Source organism: Macadamia integrifolia, chromosome 12 (genome assembly GCF_013358625.1).
Source record: "Macadamia integrifolia cultivar HAES 741 chromosome 12, SCU_Mint_v3, whole genome shotgun sequence".
Classification (NCBI taxonomy): domain Eukaryota; kingdom Viridiplantae; phylum Streptophyta; class Magnoliopsida; order Proteales; family Proteaceae; genus Macadamia; species Macadamia integrifolia.
Genome location: NC_056568.1, coordinates 24,218,554 through 24,231,602, shown reverse-complemented (window position 1 = coordinate 24,231,602; position 13,049 = coordinate 24,218,554). Strand labels below are relative to the sequence as shown.

Here is a 13,049-nt window from a genome sequence, read left to right as displayed (position 1 = left end):
TATGTTAATTAAATTCTGCTTAGAATTATTAAAAAAAAAAAATCTTATTCTTTTGATCATTTGACTTTGTAGTGATGGCATTTAGAAACTTGGGTTTTAGATTTTAATAAAATAATTTGAAGTCGTGAACTACATGGCTTTCCTAGCTAGTTGATAAAATATTTCTGAAACATAGATCATGACCAATGGTGTGTGGACCAGATTAAAGATACTTGTTTTCTAGAGATAAGAATGCAGAGTTGCCACTGATTATTTAGATTTGAGACACATCAATCTCATTTGTTATAAGTTAGCCTAATCACTAATTAGCAGGTGTAGTGGTAGTGGATGAGGGAAAACAAAAATTCGTAATAGATGGGCAATTTGACCGTTGGTGTCATCATAGTTTTTAACACCAGATGGGAGGTGGCCATATAGTACAATTCATATTCATTGTGAATTTGTAGCCACATTTGTTGCATTCTGTGCTTTCTTCACAGTGGTTTTTATTTCCATTTCTCAAAAAAATTAATTTTGTTTACTTTCATTTTAAAAAAGAGAACTAAGTTTTAACCGGTAATGCTAGCGAAACATAACATTTCACTACTATCAAGAAGTCCCAATATTGGTAACCAGTGATTCCAAATCAAATGATCTCTTAAGCCCTCAACCACTTGAATATTGAAAGAACAATGACTACAATGAATGATTAAGCTAACCATATGGCTCAGGATCAGAACTATGGGACACTGAACCTATTCAATGAATGAAACTGAACGCAGAGATGAGTTCACCAGAAAACCCCGCGAGCTCTAGTGGAGAAATTCAAATTGCATGGCAACATAAAAATCACTAATCTTACATCTCTTACAAAAAGGAAAAGTAAACAAACCAGGGACCTTTTCCTTCTATGTTTTGGGTTACAGGGATGATGTGAAGAGGACCGCCATATTATATCCTTTGTTTCACACGTCTTCCATTGACATCACTGCCATCAAGCATGGCTTCATTCCCATGTCTGCAGACTATGATGGAGTTCTCACCAATCTTCGCCACATATTCCAGCAGTTCGGTCAGGACAGATGGGCAACTTTCCTTCAGATATTCAAAACCATCTGTTTGCATCACGGCTGCAGCAAAATTACCACCACCATTTAGCTTTTAATGGCAACAATATTACAAGAGAAGTAATAGAAAGAATTATCATTAGACATTCAGTGACAACACATTGATTACTTCATAAAAATCTTTCGTCTAGTCTGAACATTGGACATAACCCTCTTAACATGGCAAGAATATTACAATTATTAGGAAGGAAATCTATCTGAAAAAAATTTCACCTCCACCTATAAACAGCCCCTTTAACCATAAGGCATTGCCTCGGCGTCCAAGTGCCTTCTTAGGTCCAAGGCAACAACATGCCTTGTTTGATGAAAAAATGCACATAAACATTTATCATTATCCTGGCGACTCCATAATCAAGACAACCAGTTGAGCACCTTCAAACCTAAGGTTAGCTTGCTTCTAATCTGTAATGTAATGGTTTTATGTTTGTTTGACAAGCAGTCTCTTTCACCATACGGGGACTCATTTCCATTCATCATTTGGAGTGGGAATATTTATTTTTTGAACAAACCTAAAATGACCATATTTTATGCCACCAACAAACCAGCACAGCTCAAGTTCAGTACATACTGAACGTTACCTAATACATCTAAATGCTATGGTAATTTCAGATGCACCAAATAGAACCTTGTATAAACTTTGCTTATTTCTATAACAAATTATTCCGGTTATTTAAGCTGCATTATCAATTCAACAGCCTTCAAAAAGTTAAAGAGGACAAAAGAAAGACCAAATTTACCTCTCAAATTTTCTGGCAAGGCAACAAATTTGAGACATACAGCTTTCAGTCGGAAACAGTGGTGCTGCTCCGCCAAGGCTAGTGTAGTTGCCACAGTGTTTATGGCAACATCCTCACAGAGTTTGGCCTCACAGAGCAACCTGAGCCTCTCAAGTCCATATCGATCTGCAGCTGCGAGCAGATGCTGACCCATCAGGGTGGAAGCCCACTTGGAGCTCAAACCAGTCAGCTCTTCCATGTCAGGGAGGTCATCCCAGTAGATGAAATGGAGTAAAGCCTGCAAAAGGTGCAAAGCCATGGCAAAAAAAATATTAAATTTAAAGCAGAAAAAAAAAATTATGAAGGATTCAGAGACAAATACAATAAAGGAAATGATTAAGATCCCTGGAAAGAGACCGAACGTTCCAAAGACCAACAATAACATGGAAACTGACATCCATAGTACCACTTTTTTTATTGAACAAGCATAGTTACACCTAATTTATCCATATAAGTCCCATGATCAGCTTCTTAGTTCAGTTCATACATATATATATATATATATATTTCCCACTCAACAACCATCTATCATCTTGAAAAAGATCTAAAAGACCTGCACATACAACAAATGCAAATAAAGGAATTCTATACATAGATTTATTCAACTCATAGAAAAAGAAAGTGTAGATTCACAATGACAAACCAGACATGATACAAATTCGACAAGTTCAAGGATGGACTTTATACAACTACAGTAGCAGCATTTGGAAGCAGAAGCAAGAGGTTAGGAACCCAGAGCTGGAGTATGATCTGTGCGCGAGAGCAGCACCTTAGGAGAAGATTCTGGCTTAGCATGGATGTGTAAATCATCCTTTATGGCACCACAATTACTCACCTAACAAAAATAGCCAACTCAGCCTATGGACCTCTCTACAATATGATGAATGGCAATGCTCAAAAGTAAACTATAATTATCCAATCGAGGAGACATATAACTCTCAAACGAGTTATCTTTTAAATAATGTGACAATGGAAGGTCGAAACATCAATGAGTAATTACAGCAATATCAACGTAAATCAAACTGCAAAGTTTAACAGTTAACATCACAAAAGAAAAAGGTACTCATCCCACAATACATGAAAAAAAGAAGGAAAAATGCACTCCATGATAAGCTTGCCCATCGGTTCACTTTTGGTTCAGTTCTCATAGGTGATAGTGTGATCCCATAACCAAACCAAGAACCGACTCCATTTTGAAATGCTGTACTCAAACCGAACCAAGCTCGGTTCAGTCCTTATTCAGTTCCCAGACCACCATCATCTCACCAGCAACTCCTCAGTACTCCATTGCAATCTAGAATCACTCAAGCTGCTTCTTGTGTCCTCCTCCACTGGAATCACACCTCTGAGGACTGAGAAGTAGCCGGCAGCAGCCATCGGCCTCTCCGTCTCACTCTATGGGAAGGGAAGAAGAATTAGAAACTAAAATGAAGCAGCAGAAGACAGAGGCATCTTGCTGTTTGAACTTTGAAATCACAGAGCAGTTTAATGTCCTTGAACCCAACAAGGAATTGCGCAAGCCTTTCAAGATAGAGAGCCACCTGAAAAACGTTAATGCGCTCATGACCTCCATCAACATACTCCTCCAAAGCCTACTGGCGTCTGCAAAGACACTCGCAAGGTCTTCCATCTGAGCCATCGTGACCCTCCTATGGCTTTCGTTGCCTCCTTTCTCCCACCATAACGAACCCAATCCACAGTCACTCGATCAATAAATCCAGACTGAACATTCTTGGTATGGTCAACAAGCACACAACTGTAGGGACCATAAGCTTGAGGACATTCAATCTGCTCAACCCGTCTCATGAGAACCTCTGACAGGTTCTTCCACACCAACACAAATGCAAAGGGCTTGTCAGTAGTTGCAATCATCTGAGACCTCCAGGTCGTCATCATCATCTATGAGGAACGATCAGAGGAGGTTGCTGAAGAGATTTGGGTGCAAATTGCAGAACCAGAGAAAGCGTTGTTCGGCTGTTCCATGGTATTGCGACAATCTGGGTTGAGAAGCTGGGAGACATCTTCAGAAATGGAGAGGTTGAGAGCTTCATGATAGGCCTAGAAATGGAAATAGAGAATCTCAAGGTGGGTGCAGAGGAGTCTGACCCATGAGACATTTCCCATCTGCCTACTTAGTTATGTCTGCCATGTGCCGTGTTAATTGTTAAAGGATGAAAAGATTAAACATATTTAATTTCTTCATGGCCAACATATATTAAAAATTAATGTTATTTGTATATCTAGGGCATTGCATGAAAGGTATTTATGGGTAATTCGATTAAGTTTCAGTTAGAACCATCGGTTCTTGAGTTGGATCCAGAACCAAACCGAATGTAGAAGCCATTTTCAGAACCGAATTGTAACCGAATAAATTCGGTTCAGCTAAATTCGGCCCCAGTTTCGGTTCCAATTCCATTTTGACACCTTTCATGCAGATACATCACTAAGCTAGCCTTGTTTTGTTAGGAATAAGTCTAGGGTTGGGTTGTATATGGGTTGGGCCTTTAGTACATATAGTTTTGTTTGTAATAGGTCAATTTTATGGGCCTAAACAGGGGGCATTATAGCTGCATACGGGATTAATTACAATGGTTTATTTGTTTTGGTCTAGTAGTGTTTTGGTTCATTAGTTGAACCAATAATGTGGTCAATAAGTGATTAGAAGTTACTTTTATTTTTTAGAAGGGGATAAAGGGAATCAACTCACTTTTGTAAGTGGTGGTAGGTGAAGACTTTCCTACTCTTCTAAGTAGTCTTTGTCAAAATCAGGCAAATTATAGATTACATGTAATTAACTGAATATAAAGCAATTAGACAAAGTGATTGAACAACCTTAAAAGCTGGAGCCTCCATATCTTCAACCTTGATGCATTGAGTGTTTTGATCTTTCATTGGACCAAAAAGTTGTGCCCTGAACACAGGAGAACGAGCCGCTAGAACCAACTTGTGGGCTGCAAATGTCTCCTCATCAACTTCAAAATTTACATCAGTTCCCTTCCCACTTTCCAAGATCTGCCCAAAATGTTGACCAATGTTAGAAGGTGGCATTGTTATGGAGTAAATCTTGGGTCCTTCTGTCCGTGATCTAACCACGCCAACACTGCAGTGAACTGATAAGCAATCGTCTTTGAGGTAATCCGATGTCTCCAAAGCGGTTCTTTTAAAAAACCGTTTGTAGCCCCTGTGACAACAATAATACATTATGAGTATTCATCAACCATAACCATATCATAAACTTCGTAACTCCCTTGAACAAGCTAGAAGATTGTTCAAACATATTCTACAAAAATATAAATACACAAAAAGTGATAAAGGAGTTTGCTTGCTTTTGACAAACTAAAACAAGAAATTTAATCCACATTTAAGCTTCGGATGGTTGCTTTACAGTGTATTTCACAAATCAAAAACAGAGCTTCCATCAGAATTGAGTGCACACATAAAATTACCCATCCTTTCTTTTAGTACATACATCCCTAGGCTTGGATAAAAGTGAAAGAATTTACAATTTAAATATTATATACAGTAATTTACATATAAATAGTAAATACATAATAAGCAAATCCAAAAGCTCAAAAAGGGATTTCAAGTGCCTATAGGCTCCAATGATCACATGCCAGAATGGGTCAAAAGTAATAATGTAAAAGGCAAGAGAAAAGTACCCTGCTGGTGCAGGTACATGCCAGCACGCGGGCCAATGGAAAGGCGTGCAGGAGTATCTTCAGCACAGGGACAGCACAGTCTTTCCACACCCACTGTGTCTAGGCGTGTACCTGTGCCAGCGGGTAGCGCTCTTCTTCCTTATTTAAAATACAAAGGACTACAAGATGAGTTGAACCCAGAGTCCCAGACCCAGGTCAACATAAACAGTTCGATCCACACAGCAGACAATATTGGAGCATAGAGCAGATAATTGGACCATACAAAATGACCAATCACTTATCCATAATCTATTTTCTGGGAAAATTGGAGTATATCTAAAAATATTGAAGGATCCAATTTCACATACACTAAACCACTAATCCAACAGTTTAAATTGGTCTGCTTCACGTGGCAATTCAGCCTTCAGTTTAGACTTCAAAACATTCCTCAAATAATATAGGTGTAATATCCAAATATATCAGACCGGCAGTGAGAAATCCTTTAGACTGCTTGGGATCAATTGTATTAGTGTTCTGGAGACCATACGGATAAGTGATCCACGAGGCACAAATGGTTGGCTATCTTTCAAATGAGGATAGCACGGTCCTAATCTATCCAGAACATTTGTACCAAGGGCGTTAGTCCAAGTTATGTGTGGCTTTCTTCTGGTCTTGGTGGGTCAGAGATTCTCTGATTTGGATAACGCATTCAGTAGGCAGTTGGATAGAAAATTCAATGTTTCTAGGTCCTCTTACCCATCTTCAGCCTTTTCATAGTTTGTATCTACTGATTACAATGGTTCTATCGACTGGGTCATAGTGTAGTCTTCAGGTCTTTCTTATTCCTCGTCTCCTCTCTCCAACAAAAACATGAATAAACATACAAGCATTGAGCTACAAATGCAAACTTCAACAGTATTCCCCCAAAATTTAGGATTTAGAACCCCCAAAAAACTTCCTTCACAATGATTGATCTAAAGTCTCTACCGAATCCATCATGGAAGTGCTACAAACAGATGAATATAGAAGGGTATATTTTGACTTCATAGGTGCAGCCTCCAGCTTAAAATTATAAAAGAAGACAGTGTATTATTCATAATATCTCTCAGAATGAATTAAGTTGTCTTATATAACACAACAATCTTTATTTCCCCTACAAAACTGTCATTCATAATTTTAGCAATGAAGGAAAAAGGATCCAAGTAATCCAACGCAAAATTTACGTGTTCTCCTCCAAGGACCCCCTCCCCCATAGCTCTCCAAGAAATTGCGTTGGAAATTTATTGTCATGTGTGCATAAACAGCACTTGCAACAATAGACAAGATGCCCAAGATGCAAAAAAGAATTAAACTTTATCAATTACGATGATGATCAAATAGAAATGAGCCTAATACCAATAATAAATGCTGTGAAGATTTCCAAACCCACGTAGCAGTCAGATTTCATGCAAAGAAATCAAAGAATGCCAAATGCCCCGAACCCAAACCCCTCAGGCACCAATCAATTTCGTTCAAAACCCAGAAAACTAAAACAAGCACAAATGTCCAAACCCAAACCACTCAATCAACATTCAATTTTTTTCCTAAGCCCATAAACTAAAACAAGGACATCCAACTTACCACATGCTTCCGCGGTATTTAAGTGTGTATGGCCCGCTCTCCAGCGTCCTCCCAAAATGGCTGTGAACCTTATGTCTCTCCTTCCCGCTTTGATCTAAAAGCGTCAATTCGAAAAGAGCTCTGACATCCGTCCCGTCACTTGCTAGCGCGATGAACAGAGAAACATATGCCGCGTTGTCCTCTATGCTCTTCCCGTCCGGATAGAAATAGATCGCCCAGGCGTATCCACCCACCATGAAAGTATCGGAAGCGATGTACTTCCCGATTCCGAGACCCTTTGATAGAGAGTACCCAGTGATCTTGAATTGGTGAGAACCATTAACAGTCTCGGTATGAGATGTTGATGTGGTCATCGAAGGAGAAGAAGAAGAAGAAAAAGGTTTAGAGGTTCCTCTGCAAATCTTACCCATGCCCATCCACAAATGAAACGAAAGACCCTGATCGTGATTCTTTCTAACGTTTATCCTCCCCTAAAGATTCAATTCCGATTCCTTAGACTGAATTGGGTTCTCAGGGCTCCCTTGATCCACCACGCGAATCTAAATTGGGGGCGTGATCCAGGGGGTTTCTAGGGTTTCAATGCAACAGTTCAGATGTAATGAACGTTCTTGGACTTCGAATTAGGGTTCCCAAAGCCTTTCAGTGACCGATTCCTGCGTAGCGGTGACGAATTATGCTAAAAGATCCAAATGAGCTTCTAGCTTTCTAGGGTTTGGTTATGGAAGAAACCTGAAGAAGAAGAGAACGTGAGGAGAATTAGATCACGTCTTCTTGATGCCTTTTAAATAGACGAGGACGATGGCTTAGAGAGAGAGAGAGAGAGAGAACGCCGCCTAGAAGTTAATTACCTTACTTACCTTACTTAATTTAGTATTTAATCAGTTATTATATAATAATGGTATTCCAAATTCAAAAAACCAAATAGCTTCCGTTATAAGTGGGTCCGTTTAGAAGGGATTATAAGATTTGATGTTGGATGTCAATCAGATTCCAATCCGATGTCAAATATGCACCTATTCATGTGAGATCACATGTATTTTAACAATTAGACAGCAAATGATACATGTGCGATTCGGGTAATGTCTGGACCGTGTCGGGGCCGTGTCGGTGTCAATGTCACCCAGCCCCAATTTGGGTCGGCAACTTGATTGGGTTCACAACGGTATCAATTGCCTGAATAGAACAAATTAGCATAAAAATCCGGTCAAGCCGATCAAATTTGACAAAAAAATCCAACCCGAATCAAACCTATTCCTTATCGAGTCGGCTTCGATTTATGGTATTATTATTATGGAATCGGCTGAAACGACTGTGCTCTGGATCGACAAAAAATCGCACTAAACATGAAAATCAGATCGAAACCAAAACTGAAATAATCCAACTTGAATTTGAATATTTTTTTTTATGGACAAAGTTTTCCCTGTGAATGAGGAGACGGTTTTAATGTGACCCATCTCTCCCCCTGCCTGTATTGTACGATGTTGATGGATCACTAGTGAAAATCATCTGTAGCCATTATATCAGTGCAATGAGTATCGGATGATTGGGAACCCCTTGGTGTGTATGCTTATATGCTCTCAACCATCCAATGTTTATTGCACCTCATCGTTCGTTGCAGAGGATGTAGACTCATGGGTCACAATGAACGGATACTCATTCGGAGTGGCCTCAGAAAATCTTGATCTTTTTTTATCAGTTTAGTTTATGATTCATTCATTCTAACCCAAAATCGATTCAACCTGATCAAAATTAGATCGAAAATTTGATCATGTTGATCTTCTATCTCATCAAAAATCGTAATGGTGAATAGGGCAATAATTTTAGGATTGGGCTCCTCTATAGTATTATAAGACATGTAGCGCATATTTAACGATCAAGAATACTCAAATACAAAGTCCAAGGCGCCCAAACGCAGTTCAAGATATTCTTGATCGTTAGATGTAACGCTAGAGCCGATCTCAATCAACTTTTTCATTAATTTTTTTTTTATGGAAAAAATCCACCCTACACTTCGCGGCTCCTTTTTCCAACCGATTGTCACTCTTAGACGTAGTTATCATTCTTGTGAAGCCCATGAGGTCAATGTAGGAGAGCGAGCATCAAAAATCTCATGCGAAGATGAGACCACACTTATATTGTGGGAACATTTTCCCAAGAAAGAAGACTAATGAGAAAAAACCTCTCATGCCACACCAATTACAACACCATGACAACACAAAGATGTAAGGATTTTTTTTTTTTTAATAAAGAAATAAGGCACAAAGACAAAAATAGTGTCTTGTTGGACTCTGGGAGTTTAAAGTCTTGTTATTTTATGTAAAATTATAATATTTAATTTAGCTAGTCATCAGTCCCTATGTTTCTTTTGGGATTGAAATTATAATGTATTTTGCATGAATGAACCAATAATATTGATTATAATAGTATACAGAACCAACTAATGTAATGCCTACTTGAAGCTACAGTTTTCATGGCACTTGGACTCTCGTCAAATCCTAATGTTTGTTCTATCAAAAAAAAAAAAAAAAAAATTATCATCACCAACTAGGGGTGCAACCTATTGGCTCTCTTCCCCTTCTTCATGGTTAAGGGCCAATCAAGATTAGGCTAGCCCAGCCTAGCTCGAGAGACAGGTTAAGGTTGAGTGTTAAGGGTCCTGAATCAAGTCCAAGCCCAGTTAAAGGGGCCAAGAATTTTAAGTAATAAATATTGATATATGATAGAGAGAAGGGGTTTCATTATTCAGCCACTGGTAAAAGAAAACTTTCTCCAAAACATGATTCATATTACTCAAAATTTTTGGGCTCATTGCTCACTTGTTTTAGGATTTTCTCTACACTGTGGGGGTGTAAAGGAAATTTCTACATCTACTTTCTTTAGTAGCATAGTATTGCATTAGAGAGGGATATTTTTCCACTTAGTCAATAGGGAGGCGGAAGTGAAATGATAACCTAACATTATAATCATATGATTGCATGGTTGAAGGAAAAATTCATCTGACACTTTATGTCGTTTTTATTGCGATTAGTTCTCCTACGTTCAATCTATGGTTAGAAATATGTGATGCATCACCCCACCCACCTAAATAAATTGAATTACTCACTTAGCATGTCTCATGACTATTTATATCTTCATATTCATTTGTAATAATAGCTCCACATATTTAAAAACAATAAACCCATTATACTAAAGTTTCAAGTTTTTTTTTTATTTCCATTGGAGTTTTGGGGCTTTAGTAATTTTCTTCAATTGTAATTAATTATTTAATTATTATATAATGCCATTATTTTTTTTTTCCTTGCAATCATTATTTTCTTAATGTGGTCTAAATATCATTAATTTGGTATCACGTGGATAGCCAATTTTTCCTATGAGTTGGTGGTCTTTCCCATCAGATTGAATCTGGTGCGATTCACACTTTTTTTGGAAAATGGGTGCTTTATAATGGTGAATAAAAAGAAAAGGGAAGCAATAGACAAATTAAAAGGGATATTCCGAAGATTTCGATTCATTTGGATTCAAAGGTGGCCATGGATATTTTGAAGAGAATCATAAACATCCATGGTCAATTTAACATTGTTTAATTTTACATATGGAGATGGGCTCTACTGGAGTGATTATCAACATGTTTGGAATAAACATAATCAACCAACGAATAATATTTCACTATACTGAAATGATTATCAACATATTTGGAATAAACTTAATCAACCAATAAATAATATTTCTTCTACGCTTAATGGGCTTAATGGACATGCTGCGTGTGGAGGTTTTTATCAATCCTTTTGATGTCACAGACGAACTTTGTCATCTCATAAAAGATGAATATGATGGATGTATTCCTTTTTAATATTTTTTTGTTCCATGAAATTTCTATTTATCTATAAAGGAAAATGGGAGGGCGTTTGATAGTTGAAACCTTGAATAAAAAGCCATATGATATGGGACATGGTTTTTCTCCTATGGTGAATAAAATCTATAGTCACAAAGTTGGCCCATAATATACATTATGAAGTCAGTTGTGCCCCTAAGATTAAACACAACCCCTCCGCCCCCCACCCTCCCCCCCCCCCCACCCAAAAAAAAAGAAAAAAAGAAAAAAAGAAAAAAATGGTTTTGACCCGAAGAGTTTGATCCGAATCCTTCCACTCTGGATTGCTTCTCCCAATATATCGAAAATATCCTTCCCTATATTTATCAAAGGGTTTAGATCTTTATGGTGAGGAGATTCTCTCTTAAAAACTCGATGTTATAATATATCATCATGGATTAAGTTTTCCTTTAATAGTTGATTAACTCCCACCTCCTTTACAAATAATATCATTCTCCATGCTAATCAAAGGATTTAGGATTCCATCACAGTTGCCCAGTGGCAAATCTTGTTTCCAACTAATTTGACTCCCTTGATCCTTGTCCAAAACCTATAGCCTAGGAAAATTTGAGCCAATTCCTCCAGATTTTAGACTAATTCTGATCTGATCAAAATTGACCTTATCGATCCGGATTCAAGTAATGGGTTTTAAAACCCCACTAAGTTGGTCCAGATCTTTTTCAACACGCATCAAACAGTTGGAAAAATCTAAACACACAACTTTAGGTCTATCCAATCATTCGATACACATTAGAGCATTGGAGAGGATCCTGATACTAAGTCTAAAGAACCTAAGTCCCACTTCATATGCTCCACACACTATTTAAGATTTGGAATCGATCTAGGATTGGATAGAGTTGATACCAATTCAATCCCATGTATTGGTCTTGAGTGGACAGAAATACCCCTTGATTGTCAATACAAAAACTAATTTTCTTACCTTATTACCCCTAATCCGTATCGATCAAGTGATGAGTCCGGATCATGTACTCGTACGAGAATCATTGTTTTATGGTGTTTGATACACTTGGACTCTAATCTCTCTCATCTCTTAATTAATTTTTATTTTCAATGGAATCCAATGTGGATCAAACATCTTACAAAAATGATTCTTGTACGACGACCTAAGCCACACCCTCCAGCGATATGGTATCGGCCAAGTAATCATGATCGAACAAGAAAAATGGTAAAATACATTTTTTTTTGGTAAAAAAATGGTAAAAAATACTGATGTGAAGGTAACGAAATGATTGTTTAAAATGGACGGTGGATATCATCTTACAGACCTTTAATAATACACAAGTGCACAACAGTGCAGTTGAAATAAAAATAAATAAAAAAAAATCTCCGGCGTGCAACCAATAAGGAGGGGAAACAAGTATTATATTTACGAGACCAAAATCACAAAAAAATCCAAAGGGTCCGTAAGGACCAAAAGAGCGAAAAATTGAGAAATTTGTTGGCTTCGTTTCGAAAATCGAAACCAAACCAGCCTTGATCTGGATTCCCGAGGGCGTGAGAGCCTCAGGTTGTAGCAGGAATTTCTCGAGTGGAAGTACAAGACCCAATTTTGATTTTCAAGTTATATGGTTGCCTCCCGAGCGTAAACCCTTTCGTATTTCTGGTTTTTGAGGATTGGGGATGGATTATCAATGATTTGGGAAGATACAATGGTTGAGTTCTGGACCATCGAAAGGAAGGAGATTTAGGTTTAGAAATTCCTTTTCTGAACTTGGTTTCTCTCAGATATGGTTGAGCTTTGTTTGATGGCCTATTCTACTTCACCTTCTGGGCTTTTTCACAAAGAGCAGGGCCTCTGCAGGGTACAAAAGGTAAAATTCATGATCGATATAAGAATCTGGATTGTTGATTTCTGACTTAATTATATTTTGGTTTTGGTGAAGTTGAATTGTAGACCTTCTGTGAAATATTCTTTCACTCTAATCTGAATTTTGCAAGGATAGGATCTGATTGGATTGCAATTGGCTTTTGCCGTATTTTGTTTCCTGACTTCTGTTGGTCTATTTTTTTTTTTTTT

The 13,049-nt window shown here is 37.8% G+C and overlaps 2 protein-coding genes across 6 annotated transcripts in view; one reads left to right on the top strand and one right to left on the bottom strand.

Annotated features, from left to right (window-relative positions):
• Window positions 1-618: 618 nt before the first annotated feature.
• Window positions 619-7,943, bottom strand: LOC122057860 (BTB/POZ and MATH domain-containing protein 2-like). Of its 2 annotated transcripts, XM_042620193.1 has the most exons (5): window positions 7,141-7,943; window positions 4,973-5,063; window positions 4,715-4,894; window positions 1,844-2,120; window positions 619-1,109 (listed from the first exon to the last, which is right to left on the bottom strand). In XM_042620193.1, the coding sequence occupies exons 1-5, from the start codon at window positions 7,554-7,556 to the stop codon at window positions 931-933; spliced, it is 1,143 nt and encodes a 380-aa protein (XP_042476127.1). In that variant the 5' UTR covers window positions 7,557-7,943; the 3' UTR covers window positions 619-930. The 2 variants fall into 2 exon arrangements, with proteins under 2 accessions (XP_042476127.1, XP_042476126.1); XM_042620192.1 differs by having other exon boundaries at window positions 4,715-5,063; window positions 7,141-7,940.
• Window positions 7,944-12,399: 4,456 nt separating this feature from the next.
• The window catches only part of LOC122058193, a 6,403-nt gene continuing 5,753 nt past the window's right edge, over window positions 12,400-13,049 (top strand). For 3 of the 4 annotated variants that reach the window (XM_042620747.1, XM_042620746.1, XM_042620744.1), the window contains exon 1: window positions 12,400-12,843. In XM_042620747.1, coding sequence (XP_042476681.1) covers window positions 12,760-12,843 — 84 coding nt within the window. In that variant the 5' untranslated portion in view covers window positions 12,400-12,759. The remainder of the gene's footprint in view (window positions 12,844-13,049) is intronic. The other variant, XM_042620745.1, reaches the window with a different exon arrangement.

What these genes read in the sequence shown, in the direction of transcription:
- LOC122057860 (XM_042620192.1), bottom strand. Translation starts at nt 7,556, where the DNA reads ATGGGCATGGGTAAGATTTGCAGAGGAACCTCTAAACCTTTTTCTTCT. An exon ending in AAATACCGCGGAAGCATGTG is followed by an intron (nt 5,064 to 7,140) that starts GTAAGTTGGATG and finishes TTGTTGTCACAG; the next exon opens with GGGCTACAAACGGTTTTTTA. An exon ending in CTTGCCAGAAAATTTGAGAG is followed by an intron (nt 1,110 to 1,843) that starts GTAAATTTGGTC and finishes ATTTTGCTGCAG; the next exon opens with CCGTGATGCAAACAGATGGT.